Source organism: Silurus aristotelis (assembly GCF_946808225.1).
Source record: "Silurus aristotelis genome assembly, chromosome: 4".
Taxonomy (NCBI): Eukaryota; Metazoa; Chordata; class Actinopteri; order Siluriformes; family Siluridae; genus Silurus; species Silurus aristotelis.
The window spans coordinates 15897788-15912777 of record NC_139577.1 but is presented as its reverse complement, the minus strand read 5'-3'; the positions used below and the strand labels follow the sequence as shown (position 1 = coordinate 15912777).

At 37.4% G+C, this 14990-nt stretch overlaps 1 protein-coding gene across 19 annotated transcripts in view; it reads left to right on the top strand.

Annotated features, from left to right (window-relative positions):
• The window catches only part of kcnma1a (potassium large conductance calcium-activated channel, subfamily M, alpha member 1a), a 150730-nt gene that overhangs the window by 114345 nt on the left and 21395 nt on the right, over nt 1–14990 (top strand). For 5 of the 19 annotated variants that reach the window (XM_083539256.1, XM_083539254.1, XM_083539255.1 and 2 more), the window contains 3 exons: nt 387–473; nt 589–665; nt 14020–14113. In XM_083539256.1, the coding sequence (XP_083395382.1) occupies nt 387–473; nt 589–665; nt 14020–14113 (258 nt within the window). Of the gene's footprint in view, nt 1–386; nt 474–588; nt 666–4680; nt 4855–9494; nt 9528–10337; nt 10419–11949; nt 12262–14019; nt 14114–14990 lie in introns of all 19 variants that reach the window. The other 14 variants (XM_083539252.1, XM_083539264.1, XM_083539251.1 and 11 more) reach the window with 8 other exon arrangements.

The following is a 14990-nucleotide window of genomic DNA, read 5'->3' as shown; positions in this document are numbered from 1 at the left end:
TATTTTGTCCCACAGCCAATCCAATCTGAAACAGCAATTCAATTAGGATTGGCCGGTTGTGCTACAATGTTTTGCTTATTGTTTTGGATGAGAGAACAAACTGAGAGAACAGGCTGAAATCAGTTAAATCTGCAGCAAAATGATTGTGTGGAAAGGAATAGTGCTTCATTGTTCCTGCATTTCATTGCACTGAAAATACTAAAAGATCCTTTGCATAGAAAATATAAAACGACGCACTGCTTGTTGGCAGTTCAGTGTAGATGTTCTTTTGGCCTGTGAGTATTTCATATAGGCCAGGGGGTGTACCATTCCTCTTGATTAGAGCATTTACCTTTTTTAATATGATTTCTGTTAACATGAACAATCATTTTTTTCTCATTAAACAGCATTCTGATCAACCCTGGGAACCATGTAAAGATGCAAGAGGGAACCTTGGGATTCTTTATAGCCAGTGATGCCAAAGAGGTCAAAAGGTATTCATGGTTTACTTTGAACTGAACAATAGCCATCTGTTCTTGGTTGTTGGTGTTGCATAATGCAGTCTTAATGTTTAATTCATGCTGGTTTTGTATGATATTTCTCTCTCAGAGCATATTTTTACTGCAAAGCTTGTCATGATGACATCACAGATCCCAAAAGGATCAAAAAGTGTGGCTGCAAAAAACGTAAGTACACCACGCTGCCCGCACTTTTCACTGGGGTGTCCACAGGATTTAAATGTGCACTTACAGAATTATGTTTTCAAGATATGTGGTTATAACTATTTGGAATGTTATATAGTCCTTATGTCTACAGCCTTGGTTTATTCCAAAGCAAGTAATTTAAAATTATTCCATTTGTTCTATCCTTTTATGTGCTGCATTTTAAAATCATGTTATTTTAAGGTTTTGGATGCACTCAATGCCTTCTGCTAGTTGCATGACATATCATACTAACAATTAAAGAAGAGAGGATCACTGTGATATTTACATATAAAAGTTTTTAAGGGATCTAATGCCTGAAAAAAATGAGAGAGCAAAGGACTGTTAATGTGTGCAAAAGGAGGAGACAAAGGGTGTCAATGAGTGACAACAAGAGAAGAAGAAAAAAGCAGCTAGTCATCAACATGCTAATGACAGAGAAAGATGAGATGGGAAGAAGCAATGACATGATTAGCGGGGCTGAAAACAGAGCCTGTCAGCCCATACTAGCATCGGTGGGAGAGATTTTGAGATAATGTCACTAGTCAGGTGAAAAAACAAAAGGCCCTGGCCACCCTCGTCAGGTACACCACAAACATACTCCTGGCCCAGGATAATTGTACTAATCATATCCATCCTGTTTATCCAGAGAGCCCAGCACTAGAGCTACTCAACTTCACTAGTGTCATCTCCCACTGCTTCCTCCTGGCATAAACCTATTCTGACAGGAGGGCACTGAAGCAGAAAGGAAAGAGTCAAAAGGATTTGTATTGCCGAGTGTAGACACTTAGTCAGCTCATTGTTAGACTCTTTGTCAGTGATAACTGCAGCACAGATCATTAAATGTAGACTAATTAGGTATGTGTTAAGGCAGGTATTTCATTAGTTCTGCATTTAAGTGAAGGAAGCATTACCATGACAGTAGGACTAATGCATTGTTATTACTTGACCTATATAAGTACTTGTCTAAATCAGTTAGCCACAAGATGAATAATTCAATTATATACTAAAGTAAATAGTAGGCTTAGTTAACACACTGCATTTGATTCCCAGTAACTGTTAAAATGCCATTTGTGTCTTGATTAAGCTTATTGAGGCTTGGGTTGATAAAGCAGGCACTTGAGTTTAACCAAAGCTGTTTTGTGTCTTTTATTTTGTTGTCATATAAACTGAATGGGATTTTCTGCTGTAACTTTCAGATCCGATTGAAATGGGATCATTTTCAAAATGTCTCAGTGAAAAAAAAAGATGACCTTTCCTTTTTTTTTATACAATTTGGACATTCATAATATTTATTTTGTTTACTCTTATCATGTCCATTGACACACTTTCTGATGTATTTTCTTCCTTGCTGCCCTGGAATGTCCTCTTTATTTAATCCCTCACTGGTAGTGATATATTGTGAGTAAAAATGGGCTCCCTGTGGCACAGAGTGCAGCCTAACTGTCTCTTTATTTCTCTTTTATACTATATATCTGTCTATCTTTCTCTCTCTCTTTCTGTATATATATATATATATATATATATATATATATATATATATATATATATATATATATATATATATATATATATATATATATATATATATATATATATATATATATATATATATATATATATATATATATATATATATATATATATATATATATATATATATATGTTTGCATGTACCAGTCTAGCTGCTACATCCTCCCTACACCTCACATTTGTACACAGTCCCACAAAAACTGAGAAGATTGATATTTTTAATGCTAGACTTCAAAAAAGTTTATTGCTGTCCACCCCTTTGCTGGCAGAGGCAATTGTATTTTTAGAAAGTGGAAAGTGTCCTGTGGGAAGTTCTACACATTGTCTCAGAATTTAAACAATCTGGTTTCCTTTTGTTTCTCCTTTTCCCCGGCTCCTGCTGCCCAGGCCATGTACGCAAATTTTATTGCTGTTCTTAGAATTGAAATGATCCAGCTCTACATTTCAATTCTCTGTAGTACTTGGGCCCTTTTTTACTCACTGCCAGTGATCAGCATACCTGTCAGTATTAAAGTCATGGTGGTAGGATTGACCAGCTGCTGTACAGTAAGTGGCCAATAGATGGCAGAATAACTCTGTAGTTGAGATTGGAGTAGACATGCTGAGCACTGAGGTACTCACAGTCCTGCTTAGCAAGAATGCTGTCAGCAGAAGGTTTTATTTAGCTGTTACTTGGCTGAAAATAATAGTTTCAGTAGAATGGGGTGTTATGGTGTCAATTGTTTTTTCTTATTTCTACAAGATTTCAATATTTGTAGACTTTATTTGTATGTTGGAGCAATTCTTATAAATGTAGTTAGTTTATCTGAAACCTAATGGCTTTGTTAAGATTGGTCTGTATCCTGGAGTGTGATAACAACAATAAATAATAGTATGATTAATGGGTGAAATACAGATACTGTCCCTTATCAATTATATACTGTACTATATTGGTTATTGTTTTACCATATTTAGTAGTTTTGTACCGTGTCTCATTCTTTAAAGGTTTAGTAATGGAAGGGTGCAAATAAGTGCCGGCAGCATTCTTGCTAAATATGGTTATTCTGTTTGAGAGGCTTCAGTTAGGATTTGTGTGTAACTGCGTTAAGTCCCTCATATCATCATGTTGTCTCGTGTGTTACTTCCACCATGTCACTCTGACTAACATTTCCACATGACGTTTGATTAGATGAATGTCAACCCAAGATGTGACAGATTTCAGCATGACATCAAGGCATCACCTTGAACTGTTTCTGTCCTGCAAACAGTTGATTAGCCTTCACTCCAGCGCTGAGACTGCAATCACCTATCTGCATGCTTATGATTACCTAATTTCAGCTGTTCTGCATGGTCCTTATGGGAATAACAGTCCCTGAGGTTGTGGCCACTATTTAAAAGGCCCTATAATGTACCCTATTCTCTTGCTGGCATGTTATCGAAATTGACCTATTCATGTAGATTAATGCTGTCAGACAGAAGTGAAAAGAACAGGATTTTCCCTGAAGATTGCAAGTTCTTTTCAGGGTGCCAGACTTTTTTATGGTCTATTAACACAATGGCACCTGGAGAATAAGTACCAGGGACTGTTTTTTATTTTTATTATTTTTATTCAGCTAGGATAACAGCAATTAAATACTGTACAGCCTCTCAGCACCACTCCTCCAAGACACACACACACACACACACACATATTCACATATTTTTCCATAAGCATTGTCATATATACCTGTTTTTTTTTTAAGCAGTATTGTTAAATGCAGAAACTGCATCAACATATAACAATGCACACACACACACACACACACACACACACACACACACACACACACACACACACACACACACACACACACACACATACATACACACACATGTCTTCTACTGAGTCTGGTGGCAGTGCAGAGGGGGTAGTGGTGTGATGAGTTGGCATAGGATTCAGGAAAAGAGCCTGAAGGCCTGTAGAGGGCCCTGCTGCTGCATGATGCAATACAGGTACGTGATCCTCTTTTTAAGACATAGAGGATGCAGGTTATGACTTGAGTTTTGCTGCTAATGGCATTCACTCATCCCTCTTTTCCTGATTGCCTTTTGCCCCTATCCACTGATCTTGCTGTCATATCTGACCATTTGACCTTTTATGACATGATCAGCCTTAGGGCACAGCTTGACCCTCAAGAGATGGCTATAACCTGCCAAACTGGCGTCTACTGGAAATATGTTCAGTCAAAAATATCGATGTAAGGTAATTTGGCCTTCTCATTATTTTTCCACTAAATATATTAAGCACATTTTCTTGTGCTGTAGTTACACTGGAGCTGTGTGTTCATCTCCGAGTAATGGGTCAAGCCTGTGAGAGCTTGCTGCTAAGGCTTTGCACTTTATGTTCTTTTATTAAAAAAACTTCAGACATCCCTGGTTTATGAACTCTTTTTTTCCTTGCCATTAACCTGCTGCTTCTCCTCTCCTCTCATCCAACACATGACTGTAGCCAAGATGTCCGTCTACAAGCGAATGAAACTGGCATGTTGTTTTGATTGCGGGCGCTCTGAGCGCGACTGCTCGTGCATGGCAGGCAGTGTACATAGTAACATGGACAGCCTTCAGAGGGCCTTCCCACTTTCTTCTGTCTCTGTTCATGATTGCTCAACCAGTTTACGTGCCTGTAAGTTCGATCGCCAACCACATGTTCTTTCATGTTCGTAACCTGTGTATGTGTCTGTGATGTGTTCCATGTGTTGGTTTTTTTTTGTAAATTTTTTTTTTTACTTTTTGTTGTTCTGTACCTTCATCGTTTCCCACTCCGTGGCTTTTTTGGGTGTTTTTTCGCTGGGTGTGGTGCTTTATGGATGGGTATGATTTTCTGTACAGTGGTCGAGTGGTAGTGGTAGTGTTGTGGCTTCTCTGTAATAGTGCTGCTGCAGAAGCTGGTAGGCGTGTTGTTGCATGCTGTGTTAGTGGTGCCTACTCAGTCACTGTTTGGTGTTGAGAATTACAAATCAGATGAATGTTTATTTGTTTAATGAAACTTTGATGTTGCTAAACAGAACAATGAAAAGCTTTTGTAATACATGTGTGTTTGCTGATGATTCTCCTCGTTTGTGATGTATAATGACAATGATTTTTCAGGTTGGGACAATACAAAATCTCCCTAACATTTTTTCCTTCTTAAAAAGCAGCTTCAAGCACCAGGGGCCAGCTGAAAATATTGCTGTCATAATTTCTATTTGTAAAGATGTAAAAATATGACATATGTATTGGGAAAATTTGATGAATTGAATATTATAATTTATTTTATATATATATATATATATATATATATATATATATATATATATATATATATATATATATATATATATATATATATATATATATAATTTCCTGTTCAATTTATATTTCCGACATTTTGACAGCAATATATGGCATATAGAGTAAAGTTTGATTTATTATATAATATGTTTTTGTTATATATGTTTTTTGCTATATGGGGTATTTTGTTTAAATGTGTTATTTACTAAGACTATTTTATGCTTGAGTTGAAAAGTAAGTACACATTTAAAATAGTGTACTCATTGTTGCTCTTGGTCAATTATCTTTATACTTTTAGTCATAATGCCATTACAGTATACAAAAGGTGAATGAGAGAATATCTTATCCTCACCCCACTCAATGTTTTTTTTCTTAGCCAGCAACCAGGGGAAAGAAAAAGTCAATGTCCTTTATTTAATGCCTTGTATACCACTGTGGGATTGTCTGGCTCAATGTAAAAGTTAAAAGGAGATCCCCTGGCAGAAACTCAATTGAGACAGCAGTGATTCAGGCTGTAGGAGTCGGAATGACTGACACAGGTAGCTGTGTGGAACACAGTGCTGTGGAGGGGCCTTTCTTATTAAGTCAGAGCAGATGTGAAATACTAAAGTATCTGTCAATTAGGCCCCAACAGTAGCATGGCCTGCTTATCAAAGAAAGGGTCAGTTCAGACGATCATGTTTCTGTTGAACTGCTCTCTGACTGCTCTCTACATCTTGCTAGATTAGTGTCAAACATACTATGATGAGTTTGGCTTTAGGTTTTATGTTTTTAATCCATGTCATATCTGAGAATATCAATTACTGGCATAACATTGTTACTGATCTCTCCTTTTCCCATCATGCCCTTGTTAAATTACAGGAAATTCTTTAGCTTTTTTTTTTTTTTTTTTTTTTAAATATATATATGTTCATTTAAGCTTCAGAGTTCTGACAGTTGCTTAACCAGGGGATTTGTTTTGCTTTTTCTCATTGCGTTTGTGTCTGAACTATCACAGCATTTGTATGATGATATATTAATTCTAAGCTTCAGTCTGACTGATTTCACTATGTTGAATAATTTATTTCTTTTGGACTTCATATTGCATGCACTTTCAAGTTTCTTAGAGAATACTCATGCCATGTAAATACATAGAATGCCTTTACGGTTACACATGGTGTTAAATTATCTGTGTTGTCAGGCTCCTGCTTGCTCGTCTAGTTTAATTCAGGGGGCTGCGATTTAGATGAAGAATAGCATTTGGTAAAGTGAGAATTGTATGCTCCAACCTATTTGCACCCCATGGGTCAGAAACCATACATCACAGCATGCCTGCACTAAGCACGGCATTGTAGAGTTATATCTCCACTTTATATGTGTGCAGTTATTGCTGAAATAAATACAGCTCCCTTGGACCCAGTAATTCAGTGGAATGTGTGAAATGCATGGCTGTAAAGGCACTAAAGGCACGCCGTCTTAGAAAAGTAGTGTTCTATGTACAGATCCTCCCTCACTCCTCTCTGAATTGTTTTGTGCATACAAACGTGTTGATGCTAATGGTTTTCTATGTCAGAGTCAGACAAAGAACTATTAGTATGAAAATGAGATGCATGAATGGTAGACAACTGCATCTCTTTTACTGTTACCTGCAGCCGAAGCTCAAAGAGCACTTGACAAGGAGCTAGGAGTAGTGTACCCGTCATTACGGCTCTGGAGCTCGGCACACCATTAAGAAGTGTTTGATACAACGGAATAGCGCGAACGGCAGGAGGCACACTCGCACTGCCAATGACTTAGCTGCGTCTCCTGTAAGTTACAGTGACAATTACAGTCCCTCTGCTCTACCTGCCGTGACTTATCCTCTCATTACACAAGATTTAAAGAGTCTAAAAGGTGTCCGATGTCTCAGAGGACATTCTTCCCTATTTTAGACATAACAGTTTCAGCAAAATTGTGTCCATGGCTGTTTTACAAACAACCACAGCAAGTCTTATAGATAGAGACAGGAGAAAGAGGTCAGGGCTTGCTTTTGCTCTTGGGGCATATGTTTTTTCCCCTCCTGCCGGCTCTGCTTGGTAAGCTGGCAAGAGTGGGCCGAGGCGATCTGAAGAACATACCCTGTCTGCTCCTTGCAGGGTGCACCTCACTAAAGACGATCCTCATGCAGCCTGACATGGAAATTATGTTTGCATTTTCATTTTTCCACCGCCGCTAGTGCATCAGCAAACTCAGTGTGACAGTTCCTTCCCACCAGGCCAGTTGCTTGGGACAGATGTTAGCCAGAGAGACCCCTTACTCACCCTGCTTTCCAGATAGCAAGCGACAGATGCCAGGGTGGGCATGGTGCCTCTGCTCGATCACTCGTATCGCAGCCCTACACTCTGACCTTTAAGGCAACAGCTCTGGTATAGAAGCAAACCGAGCAAAGAACAGCAGAGCAGGGAACAGTGGACAGCACTGCAAAGTGCTTGGAACTGAGTGGGTCTTTTTATTTCCGTCATCTAAGCTTATTATTTTCTTCAGCTGCAGCAGGAGTAATGTATCAGTGACTGACATTTTGGGTGTATGGTATGCATGTGATTAATCCTTGAGGGACAAGTTGAATATGATTGTGTAGCGTGATTCATAACAGAAAATAAACTGGCCTTGACTTAGTAAAGTCTGGCCTCTGTAACCCACAAAAATGTGCAAGACTATTTGTACTTAAAATAATTTTGGGGCATTTCTACCTAATAGCATTTTTTGTAGTGTGATTATACTAAGCCTGAAATCTTTTGCAGACGCAGTGCCAGACAATTTAAGTCTTAATAATGGAAAGACATTGAAAGTTTAAAATGAATATTTAAATACACCTAAACAATTTTAATTTTTATTTGTCATCTCATAATGATAAAAAAGGATGATCAGCTACAAGAAATGACATTGCCTGTAAGAGGGTTACCTTAGGAACTCTCTTTTGTACTTTTATAGTGTACTCATGCTATATTTTTTAACAGTTTGTTCTGTTTTACTTGTTTCAATTTGTATCTACCACAGTAAATTGTAGCTGAATATTTGAAGCCAAATTGAATAATTGACATAAGAATTATAACACTTACTATATGTGCTTTCTCTTCCCTTTTGTTTAAAGGGACTAAAATTAAAAAGAAAACAAACACAATTATAAATTACATTTTAATTTAGGTTCATTTTAATTTGAATAAAGTCTCTAACCCAGAAACATTTCTAAATGCTGGGTTTCTATCCTGGTGTCTTCAGCAAGTTTAATGCATGCAAGCAGTCAGCTGACATAAAAAAAAACTGTTACTTTTAAAGTATGCCTCAAGTTACTGCAGGAAGTGCCATCCAAGCAATTAGCTGAATCCATGCATATAATAGTCAGTAGTCACATCAACAAATAAATACAAAGGAGCCAGCCATACTGCACATGCTCACATTATGAGACGTTAGTATACTTTGGATCATGAACCATTCTTTTCTTTCTTCATATCCTTTGATTGCTATAAATCTATCACAAGTTGATCAACACCATATAGTGTTGTTGCAAAATAAAACTTTCTTTTTGCAGAAGTCCAGACTAAAACTCTTACTTCCTGAAAGGTGTTCTTGATTAGGCCAACTGTTGTAAAGTGTTTTCATCATTATAAAACAGTCATTAAGACGCGCTATAAGATCAGCTAAGACTAAGAACGTGAGTGTGGTTAGCAGGGTGTGTTCTGTAGGTGTCAGGGTAAATCATCAGTCAACGTGGCTTAGAAATTGATGACAGCCTGTTTGGTTTTCATTTTGTCTTTTTCCATTCTCTCTTTTTTTTTTTTTTTGCCTTTTTCCCCCATTATTATTATTAGTGACAATCTCATTTAAATATGTTAAATTTGGTTAAACCTAAAGCTTTTTATCACCATGTGATCCTTGTGATCCATGTCTGTGTTTACTGCCTCTCATTATTTTTCTCTCTCTCCTTCTCTTCCTCCCTCCATCATAATATTTTATTTGAATCTATACTCTCTTCAGCCAAATATAAGTATAACGGATATGGTACGTCACGTAAGTTTTTTCCTGTTTTCCCTCATTCAGTCTCTGTTTTACTCATCCATCTTGCTTCGTCTAATCTGGCTAACATGCTTTGGAGCTATTGTTTTTGCCATCACTTCATCTCCCAAATTTGTATACCCCAGTCTTAGGAGTAGATGTACAGTAGGAAGGGACTTGTAATTACCATAGCATTAGAGTGTAATTTGTAATTTTTTTGTTGCCCTACTGCATTCTGAAAGCTGCAGGTGAAAGATCAGGCACTAATAGTGAAATGACACATGCTCTCCATGTGATGTAGGAGCTAGTAATGCAATGCACTTAAATAGCACATACACTGCAGGCCAAATGTAAGCAAACAAACAGTGATTCCTAAAGTTTGATGCTGTACAACAATGTCCATTTAGAAACCAATTAAAAAAAAAATGTTTGTTGTCAGATGACTCCCACATGCACAATCTGTGGCTAATCAAGCTTTGGGATTAGCTTGATCTTCCACCTTGACCAAAGTGCTTTGCTTTAAACTATGGGATTGTAAAGAGCACATAAGTATTTGGAATACTATAACAGGAACAGGCCATCTTAAACTTCATTAATTCTGTAAAAGGTTTAAGCAGAAACAATTTATGAATTAGTGGTCTATTATTACTGCATTTAATCATCTTTTTCATATTATTACACCTTTTGCTGTTTGGGAAAAAATTAGATTTTTATAGCTGCTTACGTGTATGTTTGTTATCCTGACATGGCAAGTTAAGAACGAACTTTTGGCCTGTAGTGTATGTTTAGAGTTTTAGTGATGTGTTTGTATTGTGCTGCCTTTAGCAGCAGATGGCGCTACAACTCCAGGGAAAACAGGAGTTCAGAGAGAGGCTGGGGTTCGGTTCAAAGCAGAATGGATTTTAGGTAAATCTCTTACTCTCTAACACAGAGCTCCGCTTTATCAAAAAGCAGACTCTGAAATAGCAATAAGTTTCGTTTTATATTTAGAATAAGTAGACGAATCTTTTTTTTTATTTTTTATGTTTTTTTCTTTTTTACAATATGCATGCTTAGTGTATGAGTAAAATGTGCATAACATGATTATGCTGTGTGAATATTGTTTTATAATAATAATAATAATAATAATAATAATAATAATAACAATCATAATATTCATAATAATAATTAAACCTGCTAAGTGATGTAAAATTTATTGTGTCTTACTGATATGGTTGAGTTCTTATATAGTCAGTAGTTGTATATTAAGAGTTTGCTGCCTTAATAAAGGTCTGCAATCATGGTTCATCACAGCATTTGCATTTCAGGGAGGGACAGTTGCCGTCTGGATTATTGTAAATCCACAGTGAAAGTGCCACGACACATATCCACTTTGTAATGCAGCATGTGTTTGACAGGGGCCAGATGAATCCAGGAGTTATCTGTGGCTGCCTTTAAATCTATGCGGCAGCTGACGGCAGAAATAACCATCTATTTATTGCTCAGAGCTAGGTTTGGGGAGCAGAAGGAAACTGTTTTTCCACTTACACCATCTATTGGTTAACCTCTTGCCTCTTGTGTAGATGTCATTATGTTGTCTTCAGTTGCTGGCGAAATAAAATGAATTTGATAAGTCTATGTGAAATACTTTATGTGCTCAAACTAATAGATGTAAGGTTTAGTATTAACATTTGTTTAGCAGCTCATCACATATTTTATTTAGCAATAGTATGTAAATTTTATGATTTGCTCTTATCAATTGATTTAGTGCAGGTTTAGTGACGATTTATAATTAATATTCTTCCACATGTGTGTCCATGTAAGTTCATACATGGTATTTTTTTTTTTAATTGTGCTTATAGCAACTCTATGAGCTGTTTGAGTCATACAACTACAGTCATAGTGTGCAGTGTTTTGTTTGGTTATGGTGAAAAATGGGAGTGAAGATAAGATCTTTTTATTAATTTATTCTCAAGGCAGGGCAAATGTCATATTAAACCTTTCACTGTGGCGTTTAATAATGCCACGGTGCCTTTGCTAATTATTTAGGAATCTTATGGCATTTTTTTTATTTTTTTATAAAATGTCACTGAAAAATTATAAACACTATGGAAAGTGTAAAAAAAAATTGTCCAACAAAAGAAAATCATATTAACTTTATTTTTTTTAAATATTTTTTCTATTTATGTGAAGATTAGTAATGTGTAATAAAATGTAAAAGTGTTTTGTATCAGTCTTTAATGTAACACTAATTCCATGAGTTTACAGGGTCATTTAGGTTGTTTAGAAACTTCTAAAAGCTAACAATTACTATTGATTTCTCTTGAATAGCTATGTAAAAAAACTAAGTTTATCTGACCAACTGTCTTATGAGTTTTTTATTTCATAATTCATTACATTTTGTTTGTTGATTATGCTAGAATATTTCTCATTGCTGTTATTTTCCATTGTTTGACAGTAAAGGAGGAAGTTAGACCCACTTTTCAAAATCGTACTGTTAAATTAGCTACCAGTATGACCGTCCCTCAAACTTTGGCAGTGGGGCGTTCTGCTGAAGCCCTCGTAATTAACTATAGAGGAAGTCTCCTTCCTCCAGTTCCGGCCCCACGTCGAGGTCTTAGCCTGGCTGGGCTGAATCGTGCTCGCAGCCTACCAGGGAAATACTGCTACCACACCAACAGCTCCATGCTCTCCTCCTCCCTGCACTCCTCGCTGCTCTCCTCCAGGCTCTCCTCTTCCATTCGCTCCTCCATGCGCTCGCCCACACCCTGTAGGTGCCTCTGTAGCAGTCTACACCTTGCATGGAACAGAGTTAACATCCCCCTTCCTAGCACTGTTTGTGCATGTGTGAAAATGCATTGCAGGAATTGCCAGTAATATTGTACAGTTCAGTTTATAGAGTGTGAATGGGTTCATTTGGTTGCACAGAAAGAGATTTTGTACGTAGACCTATTTCACTGCCACTGTCTCCATTTCTTTTGTTGCTGATGCCAATTGAGTGATGCATTTAAAAAGTTGCATTACTCTGTCTGTTTGCGAAAGTCAGTGAAGGCAGTCAAGTTGTCTGAGCTCTTATACAAAAGACCAACATTTATTGTTGCCTGTGGTCTGAAACAGCAATCACACTTCACTGGACTGATCCTGTTTTGATTGAAATTGTAAAGGTGCCCTAATGCAATTTGGAACAAGCAGCCGGTTGCTGAAGTAGCCATGCTGCAGGTAGAGTTATTTCATTGTTAAGCCACTTACTGAAGGGCACGGGAATAGCTCGTAAATCTCTGCAGTCTAATTTGGAGAAGCAAGGGCAGGGTTGTGGCCTAGCCCATCCAGGACACTTACTCTATAGTCTTAATAGGAAAACAAAGGGTTTCACCATGGTGCCATACTGCAAGTGATATTTTGAAAGTTGATTAGTTCTTTACATTGCTCTAGCCACTGTGTAGTTGTAAATGTCAGACTGTGGCATTTGGTACGTATCCAGACAGAGCATTTTAAATTTGTCCTTTTTCATTATTGCAATTAGATGACTCTGAAATGGATGAAAATCGAGTAATCTGCTGATTCTATATGCGTTATAGTGGAACCGCTTGCAGTGCTGGTAACTTTTCTTCAATTATCTGGTGTGGTTGTGAAGTCTAACCAAATTTGTGCAGGTTTGAATTGTTACACATTTTTTTTTTACTTTTTAAAGCTTAAATAGAGACTAGAACAGGGAGAATAGAATAATTAGTATTTTTGTGTAATATATATTAACTACGGTAAATAAAAAAATGCTAATGAAATCCAATATAATACAAATGATAAAAATTGCACTGTTCATTGTTACCACATAGGCATATAAGACATAAATCTGTAGTTGCTACAGAATTTGTAGAATTGCTATTGAGTCTGACATTCCTGAGAGTGTAAGGAGCTCATGCTGACCTTCAGGGAGCTCCACTATTAGTAGATAGTACATTCAGTAGGAGGGATGCTTTTGACATTCACAGGCCCCTCAGAATTTTCCACTTGAAATGGTGTTCCAGCATTTGATGATTGAGCTCAGTGGGTTCAGAGTGCTTGTGGCATAGAGGAATACATGCACAGACCAGCCCACACTCATCAGTTACAAGTAAGATGATGGAAATTGATTTTGCTTTGTAGTGATCCATTGAAAAGCAAAACGTATATCACTTCCCCCCACCCCACACACTTTTATCATCATTGTTTTAGTCCTTGTTCACCATGCAAGGACAATGACGCCGAAGAGAGGTGATACATTACTGATGCAGATTGCTAACACTCAGGAGCAGAATGAGCTTAGTAATCATTGAATTCAAGTCTTAATGAGTGTCCTTTGTGGCTTTTTTTTGCCGTCCTGACATTTGTCCCTACTAACGAAGTTCTCTTTCTATTTTTGGAGGTCGCCTCTGACTTATTTTTCCATGATTGATTGAGTGTTGCCTTTTGTGTTCTTTAATATGTCATTCCCAGCATACGTTACAATCCCTGCCGTCCACAGACTGACACTCTTTGCATGTGTTTGCAGTTGAAGATGAGCATCCATCAACGCTGTCACCCAAAAAGAAGCAGCGCAACGGAGGCATGCGAAATTCACCCAACTGCTCACCCAAAGTGATGAGGTAAGACATTGATTTTGAGACGCTCCCTGCAGCCTTCAAAAGGAAAGAGAGAGCGGCAGGGAGACGGGAGGGATGGTGATGGGTTTGGCGGGAGTAGGAGGAGTGGCGAGGGAGAGAGGGAGCGAAGGAGAGGAGAGGAGAGGAGCCCTCTAAGGCTCAGGCATTTAAGCTGTCAGCCTGTCAGTGCTTAATGATAGAGCTGAAATATTTCTGTCATGAAAGAGGCTATGAAAAGCTGTTTGAAAAATACTCTTGCTTTAAAGTCTCAGCTGTCACCCCCCCAGTCTCGTCCACATGTAGTTCTTAAACAGCGGTGGCACTAATGACAGGAGCAGCCAATCAGAGATGCCCGTATGGTTACTTAGCCTCAGGCTCTTCATCTATTGTAGGAGCCCCAGTGAGTAGTGTTTTTGGAACTTAAGGCCATATGTGAGATGTATCATCGCAATCAAAACTGAATTCAAATATTACCTTCCTTTTATCCTGTCCAGAGGAATTATAATGCTGCTAATTGATTTTGACTGATAAAAGGGTTTACTTTCTGCCCATGTTGCCAGGAGTCAGAAACTCCTCATCTCTGAGGATGTCCATTTGAGCTCATAGAGTGGTATTAGTATTATATTTTATAATACTAATATATTAGTATGAAATAAAAATGTATTTAATATAATAATATACTAGTATATTATTGTATTACATACTTTTAAGAACCATTGTTTGATTTTGTTTTCAGTTCACTGAAAAATATTGTCCCAGTTAGGAACTTACAGTATACAAAGGAATTGAATTGTATTTGACAAATTTGATTCATTAGATAAATACTGACACATGGTGTAATTCCCTTAAAGAAACTGTAAAAGTCTAAAAAAAAAAAAAA